Raw genomic sequence first — 23,958 nt, forward strand, 5'->3', positions numbered from 1 at the left:
GGGCAGCCGGAGGAGCGGAGTCCTGAGGCGATGGCGGGTCGACGCCCGACCAAGGCGGAGCCGGAGGTACGAGGGAGCCCGGTGGAGCTGGTGGATCCGACGGGTGACGGTGGAGGTGAGGGAGCTAGGAGCTGAGGTGGAGCCGCTGGGTCTACGGGCCAAGGCGGAGTCCGGGCCTCGGAGGCTGGAGGCAGAGGTGAGGGATTCTCCAGCCATGGCCGTTTTCTTTGGGCAGGGAGGAACACGCAACCTACAACGTGGCTTGCTCTCACCCTTGAAATGCTTTGTCTTTGCATGAGCTTAGACATAGCTGGAGCTTATAGACTTTCACAATTGACAGACAACAATAAATATGACTGACACACACAGAGCGCTTCGCTGAATGACAGAAAGCTGACGCTGACTCCGCCGCACGTGCTTTTATAGCTTCCTGGTCATGACTTCACCCACCCGTGACGTCCCGCTCAGCTATTGGACTGATTTCACATGTTATTCAGAGCGTGGTCACAGAAGGCGTTCCTCTAGCGTTTTCCGATGCAGCTTGAGTTCCTGAAGAGGAACCATGCGATTAATCGCAATTAAAAATGGTAATTATTGCCCAGCACTAATATATATATATATATGCAAGATACACAGTTACTCAACACTTGTATCATAAAGAGAAAAAAAATGAAAAAGATTGCATTTAATAAATGGGGCAGTGTCTTTTTTTAAAGAATATTTTAAAGTAGGGCTGAGGATCTATTAAAAATGACCGTAATTAATCATACAGGCTTCTGTAGTTCAACATGATTAATTGCACCTAACATGAACATTTGTAATCATAAATATATTTTTTACATTGAATCTCCAAATAAATGTGGAAACAAATTCACACAGTATTTTAAATATTTGATAGTTATTTGTGTTTTTAAAGACTAAATGAGCAATATTCACTTAAACCCATTATAATGTAAAGACTAAATGAGCAATATTCACTTAAATCCAAAATAATGAATGTCACATTTAGCTGTTCCTTTTATATATTGTGTTTAGTGATGTTTCTGTCTCTGTCATTCAGTCAGCTTTCTCTGTTTGAATTAGAGCTGGTGGTTCTTTTTTTCCCCAATTTTAAAGTTTATTTTGTGTTTATTAAATTAGTTTTTTAATTAAATTAATTAGTTTGTTAATTTTCTTTGTTGATTGACACAATAGATCAGCACTTAACCTACACAAACCTGGAGCTGCATTACAGTTCATGCTGGTCTAATCAGCAGGAAAGTTTTGCTTACAAAATAAATTTGAAAGCATAAAAGTGAATTTATGGACTGACAGATTAACTTAAAGGGATAGTTCACCCAAAAATGAAAATTCTGTCATTATTTACTCACCCTCATGTTGTTCCAAACTCGTAAGACCCTCGTTCATCTTCAGAACACAAATTAAGATATTTTTGGTGAAATGTGAGAGCTTTCTGACCCCGCATAGACAGCAATGCAACTACCACGTTCAAGGCCCAGAAGCGTAGTAAGAACATCGTTAAAATAGTCCATGTGACATCAGTGGTTCAACCGTAATTTTATGAAGCTACGAGTATACTTTCTGTGCGCAAAGAAAACAAAAATAATTACTTTATTCAACAATTACTTCTCTTCCATGTCAGTATCTGCTGCACATTCATGGATTTCATCAAAAATATCTTAATTTGTGTTCCGAAGATGAACGAAGGTCTTATGGGTTTGGAATGACATGAGGGTAATTAATGACAGAATTTTCATTTTTGGGTGAACTGTCCCTTTAAGGAACATCTCCTTTCTTTTCATTATTTACATGTGTAATAAACAAGAGCTGGTGAAATGTTCTTGCGATGTAAAACGTTTGCATATTGATCCATCTCATTTGTTCTAGGGTCACTCATCACAGCTGGGTGGGCTGTACGGTGTCCCGCCTGCTAGTGCCATCTCTCACCAGCACACAGTGAGTACTAAAACTGTCCAATAAAATGGATTGTTCTGGTTCTGGATGATGATTCCTGGTTACAGTGTTCCAGCCAACCAATTTTATGTCATATTATATTTTACAGCATATATTGATGTCTAGAGAGTGGGATGGCTGATATAATGCTAATATATATTGTATTGTATGTGCAACACAATTGAATTATGACCAATATGATATCCAAAAAAACCCCACCTATTTTACACAATATTTATTCCAAACCCCCCTTTCTGTGAGTGACAACATCTGTTAATGAGCCAATTGGACATAGCTATCAGCTTTGCTGTAACCCAGTGCAACAGCAACATCTCATGTCATTTTAATAACTTAGTAGTTATTCACAAAATAACAACCTCTGTCTCGGAGGACCACAAGCTAATGGTGTTGACTTGAAATGCTGTTAGCTAGCTCTCTGGCATCTTCAATCTTTCACTGTCGCTCATGCTGAGAGTCTGAACAATGAGTCATCAGTTTCCTATGGTTTACATTTTGGTGTCAGGCAGGTCAGGTCCTTTAGAAACAGATAAGAGGTTTGTGTCCTCAACATCGGTTTGAGTGATGAATGGATTGTTTTTGCCTCCGTACAAACCTGTGTGATCCTTCAGGGCTTGACCTCCAGCCTGCGCTGAAGTGAGCGGTATCTCAGTGGGATTGTGGGTGGTTTGGGGAAACTAAGTGCAGTAAACAGACAGAGTGACATTTTTCCAAAACACTTAAAAAGGATGACTCTACCTGACATGCTCAGATGGATTTTAGGACTCCCTGATTTACAGCATCATGTTGAATAAGAGGATGTAATATTTTGCATGTTTCTTCTGCCCTCTCCTCAGCAGACTCCTGAACAGGAGGTGGTCTACCTCTTTATTCCAACTCAGGCTGTCGGTGCTATTATTGGCAAGAAGGGCCAACATATCAAACAACTGGCACGATTCGCAGGAGCCTCTATTAAGGTAGGAGTTTCTGCCTACTGGAAAGCCACTGCTGTCATGTCAAATCTGTAAAATGAAAGTTCCTTTTGTGTTTTTGTTGTGAAGCACAATAATCCATCCAATTTTCTGTGTCCTATTGCTGAGATCCTTGATTTGAATCTAACCATATCATGCTCAGATTTGACCTAGTACCTCAGTGTGGGTGAGCCAATCATCCATAACCTCTCTGTTGATTCAACCAGTCTTGTGGGTTGCTGGGTAAACAGTAGGCGTGAGATAGTTCACCACCCATAGTTCAGCATGTGTTTGTAAATGTGTATTTTTAGGTGTCTGTTTCAAGCAATTGAAGTAATTCTTAATATCTCTGATCTAATGTATACTAAGAGAATGTAATAATGAAATTTTGAAAGTGACAACAACATTTTTTATCTTTTCTATATATTTCAATAAATGCTGACAAAATGTGAATTGTATGTAATTTTACAGCGTGGTGTATTTTAACGCAGCGTATGGTTTAAATACATCTGGTATTTTACTGAATTAACTGAATTCATGGCCACAAAATCAAAATACAAAAGAAAGGTTGAGAATATACTAAACCCTTGTTGAGCAGTAATTGGAAACAGAGCCCTCTGGTGGCTGTGTGATGAGACATCAAGAGAATGAGCTCTATGATTGGTTCACACTTCAGATGTAGCTCTAGAAATAAAAGGAATATTCTTTAAAGCAATTTTGTTTCTGCATTTGTGGCATGTTGTTGATTATGTCAGAAAATAATGTTGATTCATATCTTTGTATGTAAAAACAATGCGTGTACATAAATTTGTAATTTTTTATGTTCAGATCGCACCTGCAGAGAGTCCTGATGCCACTCAGAGGATGGTCATCATCACTGGACCACCAGAAGCTCAGTTTAAGGTAAAAGAATAAAATACAAACTTAAAATCCCAGTATTAGTACATGACAATTGAAAGATACATTTTTGAAACTTAATCTTATAACTTATAGCCTTTAGCTCTCTTGTAACCCTATTATGCCCCTGTACAATGGACATTCTTTGCTTTTGCATTTCAGGCCCAGGGCAGGATATTTGGGAAACTGAAAGAAGAGAATTTCTTTTCTGCAAAAGAAGAAGTGAAGCTGGAGACACATATAAAAGTGCCCTCTTCAGCAGCTGGGAGGGTCATCGGGAAAGGTGGCAAAACGGTGAGAATATGTTGAAACATAGTAGTTGTAAGCACGATCAGAACATTCGGGGATGTTCCAACATGGTAGGACTGCTTCATAGTAGCGGATATGGCATTAGGCCTCAGTGTGGCGTTTATTAAAAAACAATGAATGAAAAATTACAAAATGGGGGAAAATAAAGTGTTCTATGGGGATTATTTGTTTATGTACCTATTTCAGAGTCTGAAAAGCATATTTACCTTGAGCTTGAGTAATGTAAGACTTTCTATTCAAAGGTGATTCAGTTTCTAATGCCAGACATACTATAGAATTCTGATTCGAAATAAACTCTCTGTTTACACCTTTTCAAACAACAAGATGTTGTGTAGCGCATCCAATTGCAGCTATTTTCTTATCGCAGAGTCAATATTCCTTTCATTATGCACCATTATAAATGGTTAAGTCAAAAATGTGTTTGCAAAAGTTAGCAGTTATTCTCAGAATCCATAATAGCTTTCCAAAGAACAATGAAATGTTCATTGTTAAAGAATGGGAACTGATTAATCAAAGTTAATGTGGTGTGAAGAGTTCCTGAGAAAGCTAATACATGCCACCAGAGCAAATGATGGAAATGTTGTTATTGTTTTTGTTAATTGTTTTATATGTACTCGACAAATTTTCTCTGTGTAATTTGGTCAGCAAATTCACTAAAAGCACTGAAATGCCAGTGAAAGCTTTTTTTTTTAAGTGTTTTTAAAGGGAAAAAACTTTATTATGACTAAAGTTTGGTTATTATGTTATATAACTGTTACTTTTTAGTCAAAGGCTTTGAAGAGGACAGGCTGATCCAAATCACCGTGACCTGTTCCAGTCAGGATTATTATATGTTTCATGACCTGTACGTTTTGTTTCTAGCAAATATTTGGCTCTATTCATGGTGACTCAAACCACAGGGGCATCATTTGTAGAGTAGACAGGGGTTGCAGCTTGGTCTTGACGTAAGTCATGTACCAATGGGCACCTGGATATGTGCTGCCTGTTCTTGTATGAGTCTGATTGAACCACAGCGTTTGCACATTTTGACCCAGCTGACATTATTGTTAGGTGCACTGTTAGATGTGCTGTGGTGTCATCAGCCTGTTTCTCTGAACCTCTTTCAGGTTAACGAGCTGCAGAACCTAACCAGTGCAGAGGTCATAGTGCCACGGGACCAAACCCCAGACGAGAACGATGAGGTCTTTGTCAAAATTAGTGGGCATTTTTTTGCCAGCCAGGTGAATTATGCATCACACATCACTTCAAATGTGGAGAGTGTTTGTTTTCACATTAAACTTGAAATTTCCAGTTCAGTAACTACTACAGAGATCAATCCTAATTCGTAAAACATGATACATTGTGTCCTAACCAGCAGCAAATAAGTGCCCTTTTCTTATATGTTATTATGATGTTTTGTCCTAACCAGCCACGACTGTCAACAGCACTGCATTAGGAGATATGTAGTCAGCTGTTTGGTCTTTAATTCTGTTGCATTGAGCTGGACAGCCCAGTCTACAGTCAGATCTCATTGGTATAAAATAATGCTTGCCTTAACTTTTTAAACATCAAATATGTTCTGATTGGCTGTTTTTTGTTTGTTTTTTGCTTTGTACATTTCATTTCAACATTGACAGCTATGTATATGATGTTTAAGGCCAGTGTCACATTTATTTCAACAATAAATGTCATTTTTCTAAGTAAATTCGTCAACTAGGTTTGACCCACTAGGTTTGGGGGTCGTTAAAATTAATTAAACTAATTCATACTTTTATTCAGCATTACATTTTTTAAAAGTGACCGTAAATTAATTAATTAATTGTTTTGTTTATTAATTTTTTTGTTAAAGATTTATTTTGGCCATTTTTGCCTTTATTATGACAGGACAGATCAGAACTGACAGGAAGCGAAGTGGGAGAGAGATAGGGAATCGGGATCGGGAAAGGTCCTCGAGTTGGGATTCGAACTCGGGACACCCGTATCGCGACGGTGCTGTATGTCGGCACGCTGCCCATAAGGCTGTCAGCGCCGACAAATTAATTTATTAATGTTACACAACTTTCTATTTTAAGTAAATGCTGTTTATTTGAAGTTTCTATTCCTGAAAAAATTTTTCCACAAAAACGTTAAGCAGCAGACAGTTTTCAACATATAGTTAGTTTAAATTGTAATAATATTACTGTTCTTACTTGGTGAGCATAAGAGATTTCTTTCAAAACAATTTTACCAAGCCCAAACTTTTGCATGTTAGTGTATTTTTCTTAACTTTGTTCCTTGACCATGTAAAGGCTAACTGCATTAAATAAAATCACCTCTGATTGATCAGTGGCATGCAGCAGTGACAAAACATGAAATGTTTGCTTATGCTTATCTTATGTTGCCAAATTCACTCAGCCACCTCTCTCTTATTAAACAGAGCCTGAAATCAAACATTTGCCATTATAAACATACTGTCCTCTGCTCCCACAGACTGCACAGAGGAAAATCAGGGAGATCATTCAGCAGGTGAAACAACAGGAGCAGAAGCACCAGCAAGGCGCCCCCATGACACACCGCTCCAAGTGACCATCAGGGCAGCCCCAGCGGGCACCTGCCAATGAATGTAGCCCTCCCAACTGGAATCAGACCAGACCAGACCGGACGAAGGGGACTGGCCGGGCAGACCAGCAGCCGTGGGATCAAAACCAAAGAACTTCTTTCTGGGGGAGATGAAGGAGCCACAGGCAGAAGGGCTCTGAGTGCACTGCCAGCTTGGGGAGGGAGGGGGGAAGGAAGTGCAAGAAGACAAGTGTTCCTTTTATTGTTCAAATACACCCTGAGCTTGAGAAGAATAGGTATGGGGCATCTGTTATCAGGATGGGAAACATCACGGTCGCCCCACGTAACAATTTCTTAATTTAGGCTTAATCTAGGGTTAACACAGATAAGAAGCTCCATTAACACATGTACACTGTTGCATTTTGACTGAGTTGTGTTGCTGTTTTCTGGGGTAGGTAAAGTGTGGGTGTGCACTAGCAGTTGGCGACCGATTATTATTATTGTTTTTTTGTTATTTTTTGATGCTCAGATTGCGATTTCGATGATTCTCAGCCGTATTCTCACCAGTACACTAGAACAAATATACTGTTATATCTAAAGCAGAAGCACGATTCTTCTTGTTTTGCACAAGCCATCGGGCGTGTAGTGCACATCGCGTATGCATATATCATGTTTTTCAGATTTCTTGATGATGGGACAAGAAAGTTGGGAAATGTAAATGACAGAACGTTTATTCATATCTTAGCCTGTTTGCATTTCGGGAAACATCATCCAACTCAACGGGTCCTTGTTACTTAGCCTGTGCGTGCCAACGGATGCCGTTAAAAAATTTATTTCTGTGCATATCTTTAATTTTTTCGCTTTTATCATTTGTAGTTTGTTCTTATTTCTGTCCAGCTCTTATACTCCCTTTTTATTTTTCTGCATTTAGTAATTTCATCGCCACCGCATTCTTGTGGCGGCAGTTATTACGAGACGGAGTAAGGTATGTGGTAGATGTGGCTTAGGAGTCACCACCCCTTGTTTGCTTTTGGGGGTATGAAAAGAATATAAAGCAAGCACCAGTGTCTGAAAGACAGTGCACCTTTACTGGCTCGGGCAGAACGAAATCGAATGTGCACCAAGAACTCTGCCTTAATCTATGCTGAAAGGAAACGAAAAGACGGGTGACTGAAAATGTGATTGGAGGGTCAGGTTGATGTGGGACGGGGAGGCACCTTATGACCTGTGGTACACACACGACTGCGTTTGGCTTTAAATCTCTTTGTCAGGGAGCTTTCTAAACGGCATGACAGCTGTGAATGTACAATAAGCAGCCTTTTAGAAAGCACCACCCTGTCATGTTCAGTAAGCTGGTTGGTTGGCAAGATTGTTATTGGTTTGTTTGTTTTTTACCAATACTCGGGCTGTTTTGGGAAACTGATTGACTGTTTCAACAGGACGTGCAGGCATGGATATCCCTTTGGGCTTTATTTTTTTCTTCTTTTTGACCATGGAAGCTCGTGGCCTTAAACGTCTCTGGTCTATGTCATCACAGACAGCTCCCTCGCCCAATGAGAGCTAAGCCTCATCTTCCAGACGCAAGGTTTATGCCAATACGCACAGCTTCCATTTGTGTGTATGCGTGTGTGTATATAGATATATATATATAAAGAGAAATATTTATGAATCTATTTTTTTTTTCCTATTTTGTGACGAAAGCTATTAATAAGAAACAAACAGAAAAACAAGTCTTTTTTGGTGGAACACTGCCATGTTATTCTGAAGGGAAGTGTTTATTTTCTTGGAAGTAGACTATTGGTAGTATACTAACAGTAAGAACAGTAATGAATCACCGCAACACTTTGATCAGAATGTGATCGGTGCGCATGTCAGTATTGTGATCTACCTCAGGCGTCAGGGTACCTCAGTCCAATCTTTAAGTTCCCTTTTTTCTCCCCACATTTTGTATGCCTTGTAAACTGAAAGTTTTGAACGTTTTCTTTTTTATAATAATAAAAAAGATCAAGATAAAGATCTAGTCTGAAGTCTTCAGGTCCATCTGACAAAGAAGAATGGATCTTAAAGCTTTCAGAACTGTATGGGAATTTACTTCATTCTTTTAAATCACAACCTCGTGATTTATTATAGAATGTATAACTGAGGGGTACTTACCTGCCCGAAAGGGGTTCTGAATGGATAATGTGTGCTGATGTCTAGATCAGTGACAAACGGTTAAAAAAGACTGAATATCAAGCAGAATGGCTTAATTCGAAGCATTCTCCAGGAGCAACTGCGCTGTCTGAAGCATAAGCCAGCTTTCTCTTTACATTTTATAAAAATGCATCCAAATTCAGGAATTACAGTCAGACCAAATTTTTTAATTAAGGTTTTTTTTAATCAAGGCCTTTCACAAAACAAAACCAGGTTGATATAAAATAAAAAATTGAAGAAAAAAAAAAGAAGCTTTTTTCTTATTGTAATTCACAGAGTAACTGTTTGGTAAAAGTGTTTATCGTAATTACGCAAAAATCACAAATGCAGGTATTTTGTCGCCTCAGATCTGCAGTGGATCTGTTGCCAGTTGCAGTCATTTCGTGTTACCGCTGAAGCAACAAGGCCTATGTCAAATCAAGACAGAAGACAGTAGAAGGTCACTATGTTAGGTCCAGGTGTGTGTACTTGGGATGGCTGGTTTGCTTTCATACAGTAATTCACACAATTTGTCTGTGGACTGAACTGCAAGCTGTCCCACTCCATAGTTTTAGTTCTAACCTTTGACCGTTTTCGATAGGGTCGTGTTACTGTAGACCTGTGTAAATCGTTTTTTTACCTACTGAAGCAACTCGTCCACACTTATCCGCAAAGAGTAGCACAGACATCAGGTGCTGAAGGTGTTTCTATTAGTAAAGGTTAGAGGCTTCTGCTAGATTAGGTCAGTTTGTGGATTTCTCGCAATTTTTCACTCAAGAAGCTGAATATGATTCTTATGGTTCTTGACTCTGTGAAGGCTTGTAGCTAGACGAGGCCGTCATTTCCCCTGAATGATAGACTTTCTGCTTAATCTCAGGTGTTTGCTCATTGATGGAGTTCAGGTTGTGTAGCAGTATGATAACTCAGATCACTTTTAACTGTTATTGTAACTGTAACGCGCCACGCTGTCGATAGACACCTATCTAATGTTCTACAGTGGTTCTTAACTTTTCTTAAGAGTTTGTATTTCGAGGCTTCGTCAGGTGTGCATCAGTCGTGCATCAGTATTTAACTTTACGGAAGCATTAGTCGATACGTGCATTAACTAACATCACACTGTTATATTGTCTCTGTAGTCTGGTAATTAAGCTGTCTCGCTATCCATTATGATATCCTGTAATGTAACGCTAGGAAGAATTGAGGTCTTTGCATTAACTTTAGGCCAAAAGTCATAGCTAATAGAAGTCGAACGAATCAGGTCAGTTTAGGATAGCTGTTGTTTGTAGTGTTGGCATGAAATCTCATCGTGGTCTTCTTTGGGCCCTAAAGCTTTTAGGGTGAATGGAGACTTAAGGTAGGTGCTGTTCTATGTTTATTTTTTGATATTAGAATAGACCACAGGCACAGCTATAGTTGCTCACAGTATGACGGCACCGTTCTAGTCGTGTTTAACTCGGGATGAGAGCAGGAAATCAGAGCGATGCATGAGAATTCAATGCAAATCATAGGCTGTGAAAACTTCTTTGCGCCTTTACCACGGCAGATCCATTCCTACGCAGCTCTAGCTTCTCACGTTAGTTCATTTCGAGCGATGTGAAACAGAGACTGGGCTTGCTGCACTGCCTGCCGTGTCCCCTCAGCTGGATTGTGGGTTGTGGGGGGTTTGGGGGACTGAGAGCTGAACTTTTTTTTTTTTTTTGCTAACAACCATGTTGTTTTGAAATGTAGGTGAACTGTACTGCTGATCAACATGGATTTGAGCAATAAAAATTCTTTATAAAATTCTTGTCTAAAGCTCATCTTGTTGGACGGGGATCCAATCCTCCTCCTTTAGGACCACTGTCTGGTGGAGTTTAGCTTTAGTACTAATATAACACATGCTTCACACTTACGCTTTTCACACTTTGATACATCCTCAAAATGTTTCGTACAAGACTGAAAAGTCAGCTGTGAGAGCTGCAAATAGCAAAAGACAGATGGTCATTATCACACATGCAAGAGAAAAGCACACCTGGAGGCTGCAGTCTCCATTTCACTTGGGTTGTCTTCATCATTAGATTTTCTCGTCTCTCCATGGTCTTGCTTAGGCAGCCGAGGTCCAGGAGGGATAAAAGAGGACAGTAAATAAAGGTAAAAAGTAGCCGTCAATATTACAGCAATCAGACCAACAAGCGAACGCATGACGGAGTAACTAGAGGGCGCAGATACTGCATGTCCAATTCACTGCGGATCACTTCCGGGAGCGAAATTACGAATCCTACGTAAGAAATGTGAGGCCACAAAAAAGATTTTAGAGCTCTTAAAAGTCACTTTAAATACAAATAGTAGCCACCCACAAAGCAGCCAAGGTGGACTGAATGACTGACTCCACACTGTCCCTTATCTGTTCTTCTTGTCTTGAGTGAGTCCATTTGTTTCAAGGCAATCCAGATGGAGATGTTGAGTGCTGTATTTACGGATCAGAGCTCCAGGCAGCAGAGCAACACAGGCAATAAACAGTAGTTTCAACACCACACTCCAGGAGAACAAGTCGTCCAGAGAGGAGAAATGAGACAGCATTGATCCCGTCTGGACGCAGATGAAGTTGTACGGCATCAGGCCTGAAAGAAAATACAGATGTTTTAAATCAGTTCTACAAATATTAAGGGAAATGTTCTGAAATATCATCTACTGTCATTTAACTGTGTTTACCAATGAAGACAGCCATGAAGAAAAGAGTGACAGGAATATTCAGTATTGGTGAGGTCATGTTTAAGAACCAGTTTGGACTCATGGGAAAGAATCTCAGGAACAGCAGGAAAAAGAACAAGCTACTTCTGTTTTCCTCAACCTGGGAAAAAAAAGTAAAAATGAGGAAAGTTTTGAACAAAATCAAGCAATGATACTTTGTATGTTGTACTTTCAGACATCTTAATAAAGGGAGTTCACCCAAAAATGAAAATTTGATGTTTATCTGGTTACCCCCAGGGCATCCAAGATGTAGGTGACTTTGTTTCTTCAGTAGAACACATATGATGATTTTTAACTTTAACCGTTGCAGTCTATCAGTCATATAATGCATGGCAATGTAACAAAATCTACGAGAGTAAAAAAAACATGCACAGACAAATCCAAATTAAACCCTGCGGCTCGTGACGACACATTGATGTCCTAAGACACGAAACGATCGGTTTGTGCCAGAAACCGAACAGTATTTATAGCATTTTTTACCTCTAATACACCACTATGTCCAACTGTCTTTGGGCGCGCACACGACATCCGGTGCGTGAGGTGTGTATGCGCTTTGGCGTAGTTAACGCAAGCGCCGGAAGTGATCTCTCGCGCATATACGTCACTCATTAACTTGATGTACCTTCTTTTGCAGCATGGCCACTTTGTCAGGGAAGAGTCTCACAATGTGCTGTTTGCCGAACGCCTGGGACAGGAGGAAACAGAGACTGGCGCCCACTGTGGTGAGGACACAGGCGAGGAGAAGACCATACCACGTCCCAAACAAGGCCCCAGCCAAGATGTTCTGTGGGGGGAAAAAAGGTCATAAGATCAAAGTAAATAAAGGTGCATGTTGTACATAATGCTCTTGCTAATATGCGTATGCCATTTGTCAAATTGACCTCCATTGGTTTTGATGTCATTTGCCAACACTACGAAATACATAAAACCTCTAGTGCAGCTTGTTAGAAACGAAAAAGAACATGAGAAATTATGAACAGTTCTTTCCTTTGTGTTAGGGGTCAATTTGACCCATGTATTTTTTGTACAAATCTACCTGCATTGATAAATATAAACATTTTTAGTGACTGTTCACACACTGAGGTGCAAATAAATACAACTAAGTATAAATAGTATCTAACATTATTTGTGTATGTTGTACATTTACATTTAATCATTCCGCTTTTATTTTTTTTTATAACAAGAAGAAAGCAGATAGAATAGAAATTGAATAGAGAGTGCTAGTGTGTTAGAGGGTCAAATATAGATGGAAGAGATGTATTGGTAAACAGCCTCTTCCTTTTATGTCATGTCTGGTTCTCAAACCCTTGTAAGGGCAAGTTAGTTTTCTCACACTTCTTTTCAGTTCCGCAACAGCCTAGTAACAACTGAAAACAAATAGTGTTTCACAAGTTTTGATTTTTGGTGAATCACATGGAAACCATTTGGGGGGTCAACATGATCATAGTCATCAAAATGTTTACAGCCTTTTCAAAACTAAGTGTTGAAACCTTGCATGTACATTTGTGAACCTAAATGAGGAAAAGGTCACAATTTCAAGAAGAAATAAATAGTCTGACCACTGTTTCAAGCAGTTGACCTGCATTTAAGTGTAACGCTTACTCTACTTACTAAGAAAGAGGAACCGGGTATAGCAAAAGCCTGCTTGTAGAGGTAGGCACTGCAGAAGAGTAACAACACATATCCTGTGTGCTCTGTCTTATAAAACTGCAACAGCTCTGCCATCTCTTTCAGCTCATCCAGGTCTGATGGGAACTTCAACCTGGACCAAAATAAAGTCACATGACAGGGTGGACATTAGTAAACTTGCAGGGACAGTATCTCTCGGGATTATGCATCTGGTTCAATGACACTATGGTGATAATTCCAGTATCACTCTTTAGCGAGGTTTAAACCTACAACGCTGATATTAAACCAACTCGTCAGAGATCAGAAAAACGTCTTAAAATGTAAATAATTTAAAAGACCGAGCTTCTCTAATATGATTAGAAGGTAGGGATGTTCAAGAATAAACGTGGTAGCAACAACAGATCTAATTTCACTGCCAAAGGACAAATGACAGCTGGAGACAAGGACAAGATAGAGAGCATCCATTTTGGAAATGCTTCATACTTACGTTTTTCACACTTTGCAAGCTATACATCCTCAAAATGTTTTGTATAAGACTGAAAAATCAGCTGTGAGAGCTGCATATAGCAAAAGACAGACGGTGGTCATTATCACACATGCAAGAGAAGCACACCTGGAGGCTGAAGTCTCCATTTCACTTGGGTTGTCCTCCTTATCATTAGATTTTCTCGTCTCTCCTTCATGCTCTTGCTTAGGCAGCTGAGGTCCAGGGGGGAGATAAGTGGACAGCAAATAAAGGTAAAAAGTAGCCGTCAATATTACAGCGACCAGACCAACAAGTGAACGCATGACGGAGTAACTAGAGGGCGCAGGTACTGCATGTCCAATTCATTTCCGCAAATTACGAATCCTACGTAAGAGACGTAAAAATTAATTAATATATGCTGCCGTAAAAAGCCGCTGATTGGTAGTATTCTTGACGTGCCTGGCCACGTGATCTATTTAATATTCATAAGCTAGACCCTCGATTGATTTGCCAGTTTACTAAACAGAAAATTATCAACATTTGGCCAGAGTATAATAAAACAGAACCAGAAAAAGTCAAATAGTATATTTAACTATTAACAATATTCCAGTCCCTAAGCGCCTACTACAGTATTGTTTAAAGTCATTTATGAAATGAAAAGATAAAATACCTCAGAAATAAACAATTCCACTCAAAATTATATTTAGTGTGCTCGTTTTAAAATGTTGCCAATCTAAAAATCGTAAATGACATTTGTCTTTCACCAAATCGGATAAAGAGACTACTGGGTGAACCTCACGTTACTTCATTAATATTCACGAGTCCGTCCTTGACCATAGTAGAATTTGTACATTCGCTTCCGGGAATGGAAGCGCTGTCTCCTGCGGCGACCAGATGTTATTTGAGTGACTTTAGCTTTTTTTTTTGGCAAAGCAATGTTTTATACTCTTAGTGAAAGTCAATTGTCATGGAAGATACGTAGGATGTGCGACGTCCTCACTCAAAGACGCAAGCGTAAATAATAAAGGAGTGGGTGTGATTGCACTGACGCACTGAGTTTGCTGGTGTTCCAAAGTCCCGCATTTCTTTCAGCTCACAACAACACCGTTCAACTCAACAAAATGGCACGATATGAACTTGTTAAACGATCAGTTGCTCTGATCACTCTTACCAACCCACCAGTCAATGCCTTAAGGTGAGTGAAAACCTGCTTATTCCTAAAACATAATGCATTTATTTAATGCATTATTATCCTTCTGTTTAAAAAAAAAAACAAAAAAAAACCAAACTACAGTAATGCATACAATCTTGCATTTTCTAGTATTATATTTCCTAATGTACTACTTTGTATTAAACGTTTTATAAATGCTAAGATTTATACACATGATCTTGTCCACATAGACAAATGTCCACTTTTCAAGTGCGTTGTTATAAACCCATCTAAGTTTATGAACAATAGTGATATGATTGAACATCTGCTTTCTCCTTAGTTCTGCAGTGCGTCATGCCATTGCAAAGAGCATGGAGCATGCCCTGAATGACCCAAAGGTCTCGGCAGTGGTCATCTGCGGAGAGAATGGAAGGTTTTGTGGAGGTTAGAATATTAAAGATAAATATCCTCCATTAGCTTTTTTTAGGTTGAAGATTATAATGAAGTGTTTCAATGAAATGCATGAGTTATGTAAGGGCTGAATATGACTTTTAAAATCTGAACAGACTTTAAAACACTTGCCAACATTGTACATAGTTACAGAGAAAAACTGGGCATATAACTCAGGATCACACACAACCACACTTTAAAGTTGTTCCAGCAAACTCATGCAGAAACATACCTCTCACTGTGTATTCAAGCCTCAAGAAGACAATCTAATAATATCTAATGAGGATGTGTTCTTCTGCAGGTGCAGACATCCGTGAGTTTGCTGGACCTTTAAGAGGACCTCCGTTGGTACCCTTGCTGGATGCCATAGAGGCTGGAGAGAAACCTGTGGTTGCTGCCATAGAGGGGGTGGCTCTAGGTGGGGGCTTTGAATTAGCCCTAGTCTGTCACTATCGTATTGCACACTTTAAGGTAAACCATTTTGTCCTGCTGTTTATTCTTGTGCACATGCATACTGAACTAGCTTCAATATTGTGCAACACTGTCTAGTGCTGATATGTCCCTAGTTAATCGGTTGAACTTTGATATCAATATTTGAAGTTTATCAGAGAAGGGAAAGGTTGTTGTTTTGTGGTTTATGCACTGAGTATGTAGTGTATAATGTATTATGTGTTCCAGGCACGTCTTGGACTTCCAGAGGTGACTTTGGGCATCCTGCCAGCTGCAGGGGGAACACAGCGTCTTCCCAGGCTCATTGGCATTCCTGCTGCCCTAGAACTGATCACCACTGGTAAATCCTACACTTAGCCTACTGGCACACCCACAATTCACCCCAACAGATTTCAGCCCCTCTGCTAACTTCAACCACATGCCCTCTCTGCAACCGTCCATAAAAAACATAACAGTCATGTCATGCGGAGAGTGTTTCTGAAATTTCTGATTGGCTAAGCAAAAATGATCCAGTCCCCTAATTCTTTTTTTTATGTCCTGTAACTGCCATTGCTGCTAATTCAAAAGAGATTTCATAAATAATTAAATAGTTTTTCAAATTAGCAAGTGCTAAATTTAATCCGATAAGGTACATTATGATAAAAAAAATGAAAGCAATAAATAACTACATTGTGTTTTCAGTAATAAATCAAACTTTTCCCACTAGGTGTCAGCATTGTATATTGTTTTTGATTGATTTGCCTTAGGGCTTAAAGCAATAGTTCATCCAAAAATGAAAATTGTGTCATTATTTACTCACCCTTATGTCATTCCAAACATATGTTTTTTTTTTCAGTGGAACACAAATAGAAAGAATTTTCACTATTGCCTTTTTTCTGTACAACATTTCAAATTTTATGATGACCACACATATACAGTGGGTACGGAAAGTATTCAGACCCCCTTAAATTTTTCACTCTGTTATATTGCAGCCATTTGCTAAAATCATTTAAGTTAATTTTTTTTCCTCATTAATGTACACACAGCACCCCATATTGACAGAAAAACACAGAATCGTTGACATTTTTGCAGATTTATTAAAAAAGAAAAACTGAAATATCACATGGTCCTAAGTATTCAGACCCTTTGCTCAGTATTTAGTAGTTTTTTTTTTTATTTATTTTTTTTTTATTTATTTATTTTTTTTGTGGGCATGCATGAACATTCTTTTTAAAAATCGTGTTTGTTTTTTTCTGGTAAAATAACAGCATACAAAATTGAAACACTGTGAGCATGAGTAATTTATTTTCATTTCTAAGCGAACTAATCCTTTAACAAATGAGCAATCAGATTTCAGTTGTTTTATGATTATGATGGGATTTTCCTCACCCGTTATCATAATATATTACGCAGAAAAATAATCAAGTAAAGCACCCCACATCTCTCAGCTTCCCTTTTACCTACAGCAGCATTATTGTTTGATATTGCAGGCCGCCACATCTCTGCACAGGAGGCTCTGAAGCTGGGCATCGTTGACCAGGTCACAGAGCAGAATGCTTGTGAGGTGGCTGTGGAGTTTGCCCTGAGAGCTGTAGGTATGTCACGAGCTGGCAAAGCAGAAATACGGATAATAAAAGCCTGAACAGTAAAGGGAAGCAGAGTCTTTGGCAGGCTTTCAGAGTCAGGGGACGTACCAGATAAATCCTTTGTCACAGCAAATGGAATTAATGTTTCATATCCTTGTCAACGAGTTTCAGAGTCGTTCTATTCTTTTGATCTATTTTTCAAGAATGTGAAAAGGAACAAACATTATTAGAATATTAATTGCGACCCCTCTGAGCATTGGAGAACGATTTAAACAAACTACATTTTTATGAATGTTTTTTTTTTTTTTTTATAATAATAGGTCAAGTTCTTGAGGATTTTATTCCCTATTATGATAAGATGGTCTTTATATCACCTCAAACCAGTTCAAAAACATGCAAAATGCTAATGATTTTACTCAGGGACTAGACTCGCTGATTGTCTTTAAAAAACTGGTCAAGTGGAGTCAAAAAATTATTGTTTATACTGTCGCTTGGAGGGTGTTGAATCATCCTCGGTCTGAAAAAGCGATTAGAGACTCTCTCTGCAGCTTCTGATAAATGAATGCCAATCCTTCACCTTCTGCGTGACCCCCATTTCCTCCAGTAATGAAAAATCATATGAGAGCAATTAAATCATTGGAAGGATTGCTAGACTCTCTGAAATATTTCTGTCAAATTATTCAGCTTTTCAAGGTCTACAGTAATTGCAGCTGTTCGTTGTACTCTACAGGCCACAAATTCTCGCTGAGACTGAGGGAGCCAGATCCCTTTTAATGTGAATGTTGTGAGTGACACTCTTAGGGAGAGATCAGGGTTCATCTAGAGTCAGGATAAGCTCTGGAGGGAGATTAAAGATTGGCCACAACTAATGCTCTCACTGTAATCACATGCTGAGCGAAGATCAACCCGGCCAAATCCTCACTACAGTCAACTAAATGGAACTGCGGAGCAGGTATGGTGGAAACAGCCAAATGTGCCTGACTAATGGTAAATACCTATTGTAAATGGTTCAAAATCGTCAAATCTTTTAGAATGTAAACAGGTTGATTCTACCTCAAAATGTGACAACAGAGAATTTGTTTAAAGAGAATGGCTGAGAATTAGCCTGGAAGTAAAATCTCATGAATGTGATAGATCATGTTGAACAGTAGGGTCCCCGAGGTAAAAATTATTTTCTTCATTGAAAGAGCTCAGCAGAGACCACTCACCTCCCTTGATGCACACAGTACCGTTCAAAGGTTTGGGGTCATTAAGATTTTTAATTTTAACATTCTGTTCTTCCTGAAAAAAGTATCACACTTTCCACAACGGACCCAATTTATATTAGGTGGCCTTAACTACTACTGTATGTACTTACCTTTAATTTAATAATTTGATACAATTGTGTACATACTGTACATACTTTTACATTGTACTTATATTTTAAAAAATACCTAATGTAATTACATCTGTAATTAATTTTTGTAAGTACATTTATAATTACACTGTTGACCCATCCCTTACACATTAACCCTCCCTTAAACCTACCCATCCCACCAAACCTGTGCCTAACCGTACTTATTTTCCCTGTTTAAGTACATAGTAGTTAAGGCCACCTGATATAAAGTGGGACCGCAGCAACTGTTTTCATCATAATAAGATAATAATAATAAACGCTTCTTGAGCACTGTGACACTGAAGACTGTAAATAGCTGCAGCTATTTTAATAGCTGCAGTAATAGTTGTAATAGCTGCTGACAATTCAGCTTTGCCATCAAAGGAATAAATTACATTTTAAAATACATTACAATAGAAACCATCTGTTTTAATTTGTAATAATATTTCACAATATTACTGTATTTTTTATTAAATAAATGCAGCCTTAATGACAAATATTTTTATATATTGCAAATTATTTTATGCTTCATAATTACTATGTCAATACTTTTTTGTATCATTGCTTTTGAGTCAGTTACGTAATTCACAATGCTTCATGAGATGTTAATTTACTCGTAAAAGATGTTATGAGTGTCTTTTTACTGATTTCCAATTATTTATTTATTTATTTGCCACAAATCAAATGTTGGAATGTTGTCATGCATCTTGTAGCTCTTTACTTACAGAATTAGTTTAAAATCCCTTGTCTCAATGAATGGGAAAAATACTTGCGGATCCAGGATTGATATGTGTTTGTTTTATTGTATTACTTTACTTATTTAACAGGGAACCATGTAAAAAGTAATCAAAAGTGGCACACTCGTACTCCCTAAATACTTTTTGTAGAATCTCGCTCTCGGCTCTCATAGCTACAGAGATTTATCTTGTTTTCCAGTCGCAGAAACATCTGCCAAATGCACCTATCAGGATCTGACTCAGCCCTACAGTACTTACAATAAATCACAGCATTAGTGAATCAAGTCCTGCCCACAGCATCACAGATTAACCACAGATACATCTGTATCGTGCAGTATAGCACAGCACACTAGACATCAAACTGAGCACTCCTTATGCTTTTATGTGTTACACGAAATGGATAACTCATAGCCATTGTACAGTACATGATCATGGGTGAAGTTAGTGAATTAAGTTTAGTGAAAAACGTGCAGTATTTGCAGCAACAAAATTTAGAGAATTGACTGTTCGAAATACTCATTCCTATCAATATAATTTATATTAACTTCTCAAAACAGGACAGTGCAGAAAGCAGACAAAACTGTTGGTTTCTGGTTCTGCTGGCCCTTTAAGGCTCATCAGTGTGACCCAGATTCCAGAGAGGAAGATGAATCTAATGCAGTTAGAAGCTATATTGAATCAAGTACCACCCTGCATAATTCTTTTTAGTAAGGCAGGAAGTCAAACTTTAGAACCTGATCAATTCAGAAAATTTTTTTTGTGCGGGTGTATGCATGAGGAAGTGTGAATGGGTGTATACCAGACAGAATAGGACTCAAGTCAGGTCTAGTGTTACTGTCTGCCACACTGTGCTGAGTGCCATCATTATACACTTTCAGACTTGATTCAACATATTTTATGAAGTGATATGGATTACCCAAAAGGATTTTGGAATATTGGTAGATAAACCTGTTGACAGTTTCATTACTGTATGAAATTTAAGTACTGTATTTTTTTTTTGTATAGATCACTACAACTTGCCATTGTTAATCTGTAATCTGTAAGCCAATCGGGAACATGCAATAGTCAAAGGTTCAGTACTGTCCACTCAGCATTGACATGTGTATCACATTATATTTTGACATCATATTTTGTGGATCTTTAACAGCCAAACCGTTGTCTTCTCGAAGAGTAAGCATGCTGACCACACCCTGCCCTCCAGATCTGGATGCCCTCTTAGAAGCGGTCACCATGCAGGTTAAAAAGAAGGCTCGGGGAGTGATGGCACCTTTGGCTTGTATTCAGGCGGTGCGGGCAGCCGCTACAATGCCTTACAGCAAGGGAATAAAGCGGGAGAGCGAACTGATGGCCACTCTTTTCAACTCTGGGCAGGCCCGGGCTCTTCAGTACTGTTTCTTTGCTCAGAGGACTGCTGGGAAATGGACTCTACCCAGTGGAGCGCAATGGAACAACAGCAAACCCAGAGAGATCCGGAGTGCAGCCATCATAGGTATCAAAAGAGAATGTCTTCATGTGCATGAACAAGACCTGGGTATGGTACCAGGATTATTATTGTTAACTAAAACTATTAAAACATTAATGTTAGTTTGAATAAAGCTGAAATAAAATATAAATATTAGATTAAAAACTTGGCCTTGGCAACTGACTGCAATACATTGAAGCACTAAAATTACTAAATGAGGAAAGATGGAACCAAAGCACGCACATCAAAAGCACAAAATGCTAAAAATTGGGTGGTCGACAAAAAAAATTATAAATAAAAAAAACAAACAAAGGTCGGCACACCATAGGCTCCAAAAAGGTCATGTGACTCATGATTAATCACCTGTGAGTATAAAGGTGTGTTTGAAATCATTTTTTATTGTCTGACAAAGAGCCTGTTAGATCGAAACGTTACCTTGTATGAAGTCCAGTATTAAATTGTTTTGCAATTTTGTAGCCTATGGTGTGCCGACTGTTGTTTTTTCTAAATTACTAAATGGAAATTAAAAAAAACTAAAAGTTTAATATAAAGAAATGAACGAAACCTAAATAATATTTAAATAATAATAATAATACATAACAAATTTACTAAACACATTCACTAAAAAATAACAAAAATTTAAATGAAAATATAAAAATGAAAGCTAATCAAAAATATGAATAAAACTATAATAGTATATAAAAATACAAAATAACACCGCATTGTAGAGGGATAGACAGAAATATGTAAAAATTCTGCCATCATTTTCTCACCTTCATAATGTTCCAAACTTGTAGGACTTACTTTCTTCAGTTGACTATAAAAGAAGATAATTTGAGGAACAACATTGAACCCATTGACTTTCATTTTATGGGCAAAACCATATTCAGACTTTTTTTTTTTTTCAAAATATCCTTTACATTTTTACATTTATTTAACCCAAAGGAACTTTAAAGCATACATTTGATCAGTGTGCCCCCTGTTAATTGAAACCATTGCTAAATAGTACATTTAAAAAAAATAGTTAATTTAAAACCCCCATTTTCTTATTTCTGTTCAGCATTTTCATCTTGGACAGCTTTATGCACAGTTATCGGTAGTTAGTGTGCTAATGTTGACTTTCAGCAGTGTTGAAAACATCTGTTGGTTTGAAGTTTGAGACAAGCAGAGATGTTCGCTTATCACAGAGGAAGGTTGCTGGCACTGTGCAAACCATCATGCATAGAATTCTGGCACAGTTTTGTGCTCTGCTCAGTTTCACCATCTGCCAATTAACAAGTCTAATTGTGTCTATGTTATTTTAAATTGGCGGTTTTGTTTTACTCTGTACTGACTGTCAATTTGTCATCCTTTTAGGTCTGGGCACTATGGGGAGAGGCATTGTTGTGTCTCTGGCACGTGTGGGAATTTCTGTCATTGCTGTAGAGTCAGAAAAGAAACTCTTGGAGACTGGCAAGCAGATGGTGATTGGCATGCTGGAGAGAGATGCCAAAAGACGGGGAGTGAGTGCCTCTCTCAATCTCCTCAAATTCACCCTCAGCTTACAGGACCTGAAGGATGTGGACCTTGTTATTGAAGCCGTCTTTGAAGACATGGCACTTAAGAAGCGTGTTTTCCAAGAATTGTCCAAGGTTTGTAGACCAGCCACTCTACTCTGCACCAACACCTCTGGTCTGGATGTGGATGCGCTGGCTGGTGTGACGGACAGACCGCACCTGGTGGTTGGGATGCACTTCTTCTCACCCGCACATGTCATGAAGCTCCTAGAAGTTGTCTGCGGGCCTCGTTCCTCAAGTGAAACCATCGCTACAGCAATGAGCCTTGGGAAGAGGATGGGAAAAGTAAGTGTCGCTGTTGGAAACTGCCCTGGTTTTGTTGGAAACCGCATGCTAAAGCCTTACCTGGATCAAGCCACCTTCCTGCTGGAGGAGGGAGCCACACCTGAACAAATCGACAAGGCTCTGGAGGACTTTGGTTTTGCTATGGGAGTCTTTAGGATGTCTGATCTTGCAGGCCTTGATGTTGGTTGGAGAGTCCGGAAGGAATCTGGGTTGACCGGTCCTGACGTTGACCCAAAAAATCCCCCACGCAGGCGCCAAGGGCGTAGGTACTGTCCCATTCCAGACATGGTCTGTGAGCAAGGCAGGTTTGGCCAGAAGACAGGTCGTGGTTGGTACATGTATGACAAACCTGGAGGCACAAACGCAAAGCCTGACCCACTTATCCAGAACCTCCTCGAGATGTACAGGAGCAGGTACGGCATTCAACCACGCAATATCTCAGATCAAGAAATAATTGAGAGATGCCTTTTTGCCTTGGCCAACGAGGGCTTCCGTATCCTGGAAGATGGCATAGCTGCCCGACCCGAGGATATTGATGTCATCTATCTGTTTGGTTATGGCTTTCCAAGGCATGGAGGTGGGCCCATGTTCTACTCCAGCATGGTGGGCCTGGAAAGAGTGCTGGAGAGGTTGGAGCATTACCACCAAGCCCATCCTGATGTGCCTCATCTGGAGCCCAGTCCACTTTTGAAAAAACTTGTGGCTTGTGGCAGTCCTCCAGTTCAAAAATGGAGAGAGCATATCAAAACAATGCACAGCCATCTCTGAATGCACAACATGCCAAATTTGTTCATTTGGAAACACTGTTGAAAGCTGTTATTAATAAAGAATTTACTTTCTCAACACTTAACCCTGTCTCATTGGCTCTCATTATGTCTCCCTGAAGAGGTTTTAATTTCCTTTGTTGTATGTTTAGCATTTCTTAGAAGCAGATGTCTTTAGTTTTGGCAGAAAGCCAAATAAATCCAAACAAATTACCTTGTTTCATTTTTGCACAGCTTTGGTCTCATGGCCCATTGGTGTTTCATTTACCCTGCTGTAAAAATGCATTAGAAAAGTGGCATTTTATCTTTAAAGGATTCATGGTTGAGAGGGTTCTCAGATGCTTGCAGCTGCCCATACACATTCACAACAACTTGATTTAACGTTTTTGAAAGAAGTCTCTTTTATGCTCACTAAGACTTGATTTATTGGATCAGCAGCCATTATCAGTTATCAGTCTCACATGATTTTCAGAAATCATTCTAATATGCTGATTTGATGCTCAAGAAGCATTTCTTATTATCA

General features: G+C 38.9%; 3 protein-coding genes across 3 annotated transcripts in view; 2 read left to right on the forward strand and 1 right to left on the reverse strand.

The window, feature by feature from the left end:
• Nucleotides 1–8,292, forward strand: part of LOC107663879 (insulin-like growth factor 2 mRNA-binding protein 2) — a 17,223-nt gene extending 8,931 nt beyond the window's left edge. The window contains exons 6-11 of the mRNA XM_016454262.1: nt 1,888–1,956; nt 2,811–2,927; nt 3,750–3,824; nt 3,981–4,112; nt 5,234–5,347; nt 6,576–8,292. Of these exons, the coding sequence (XP_016309748.1) occupies nt 1,888–1,956; nt 2,811–2,927; nt 3,750–3,824; nt 3,981–4,112; nt 5,234–5,347; nt 6,576–6,671 (603 nt within the window). The 3' untranslated portion in view covers nt 6,672–8,292. The remainder of the gene's footprint in view (nt 1–1,887; nt 1,957–2,810; nt 2,928–3,749; nt 3,825–3,980; nt 4,113–5,233; nt 5,348–6,575) is intronic.
• Nucleotides 8,293–11,082: 2,790 nt separating this feature from the next.
• On the reverse strand, nt 11,083–14,023 carry tmem41aa (transmembrane protein 41aa). The gene is made up of 5 exons (XM_016454263.1): nt 13,789–14,023; nt 13,158–13,308; nt 12,169–12,330; nt 11,508–11,646; nt 11,083–11,416 (listed from the first exon to the last, which is right to left on the reverse strand). The coding sequence occupies exons 1-5, from the start codon at nt 13,962–13,964 to the stop codon at nt 11,196–11,198; spliced, it is 849 nt and encodes a 282-aa protein (XP_016309749.1). The 5' UTR covers nt 13,965–14,023; the 3' UTR covers nt 11,083–11,195.
• Nucleotides 14,024–14,343: 320 nt separating this feature from the next.
• On the forward strand, nt 14,344–23,521 carry ehhadh (enoyl-CoA, hydratase/3-hydroxyacyl CoA dehydrogenase). Its single transcript, XM_016454303.1, has 7 exons — nt 14,344–14,836; nt 15,132–15,235; nt 15,543–15,712; nt 15,920–16,031; nt 17,161–17,265; nt 20,516–20,857; nt 22,187–23,521. Exons 1-7 carry the CDS (start codon nt 14,763–14,765, stop codon nt 23,437–23,439), a joined length of 2,160 nt encoding a protein of 719 aa, XP_016309789.1. The 5' UTR covers nt 14,344–14,762; the 3' UTR covers nt 23,440–23,521.
• The last annotated feature ends 437 nt before the right edge of the window (nt 23,522–23,958 follow it).

This window comes from Sinocyclocheilus anshuiensis, unplaced genomic scaffold, assembly GCF_001515605.1.
Source record: "Sinocyclocheilus anshuiensis isolate Anshui unplaced genomic scaffold, SAMN03320099.WGS_v1.1 scaffold976, whole genome shotgun sequence".
Classification (NCBI taxonomy): Eukaryota; Metazoa; Chordata; class Actinopteri; order Cypriniformes; family Cyprinidae; genus Sinocyclocheilus; species Sinocyclocheilus anshuiensis.

Excerpts from the sequence above, each read along its gene's own strand:
- tmem41aa (XM_016454263.1), bottom strand. The coding sequence starts at position 13,964 with ATGCGTTCACTTGTTGGTCTGGTCGCTGTAATATTGACGGCTACTTTT. Across the intron at positions 11,647-12,168 it reads TGGCCATGCTGCAAAAGAAG|GTTGAGGAAAACAGAAGTAG; the intron begins GTACATCAAGTT and ends TTTTTTTCCCAG. Across the intron at positions 11,417-11,507 it reads CTTCATGGCTGTCTTCATTG|GCCTGATGCCGTACAACTTC; the intron begins GTAAACACAGTT and ends ATTTTCTTTCAG.
- ehhadh (XM_016454303.1), top strand. The coding sequence starts at position 14,763 with ATGGCACGATATGAACTTGTTAAACGATCAGTTGCTCTGATCACTCTT. Across the intron at positions 14,837-15,131 it reads CCACCAGTCAATGCCTTAAG|TTCTGCAGTGCGTCATGCCA; the intron begins GTGAGTGAAAAC and ends CTTTCTCCTTAG. Across the intron at positions 15,236-15,542 it reads GAATGGAAGGTTTTGTGGAG|GTGCAGACATCCGTGAGTTT; the intron begins GTTAGAATATTA and ends GTTCTTCTGCAG.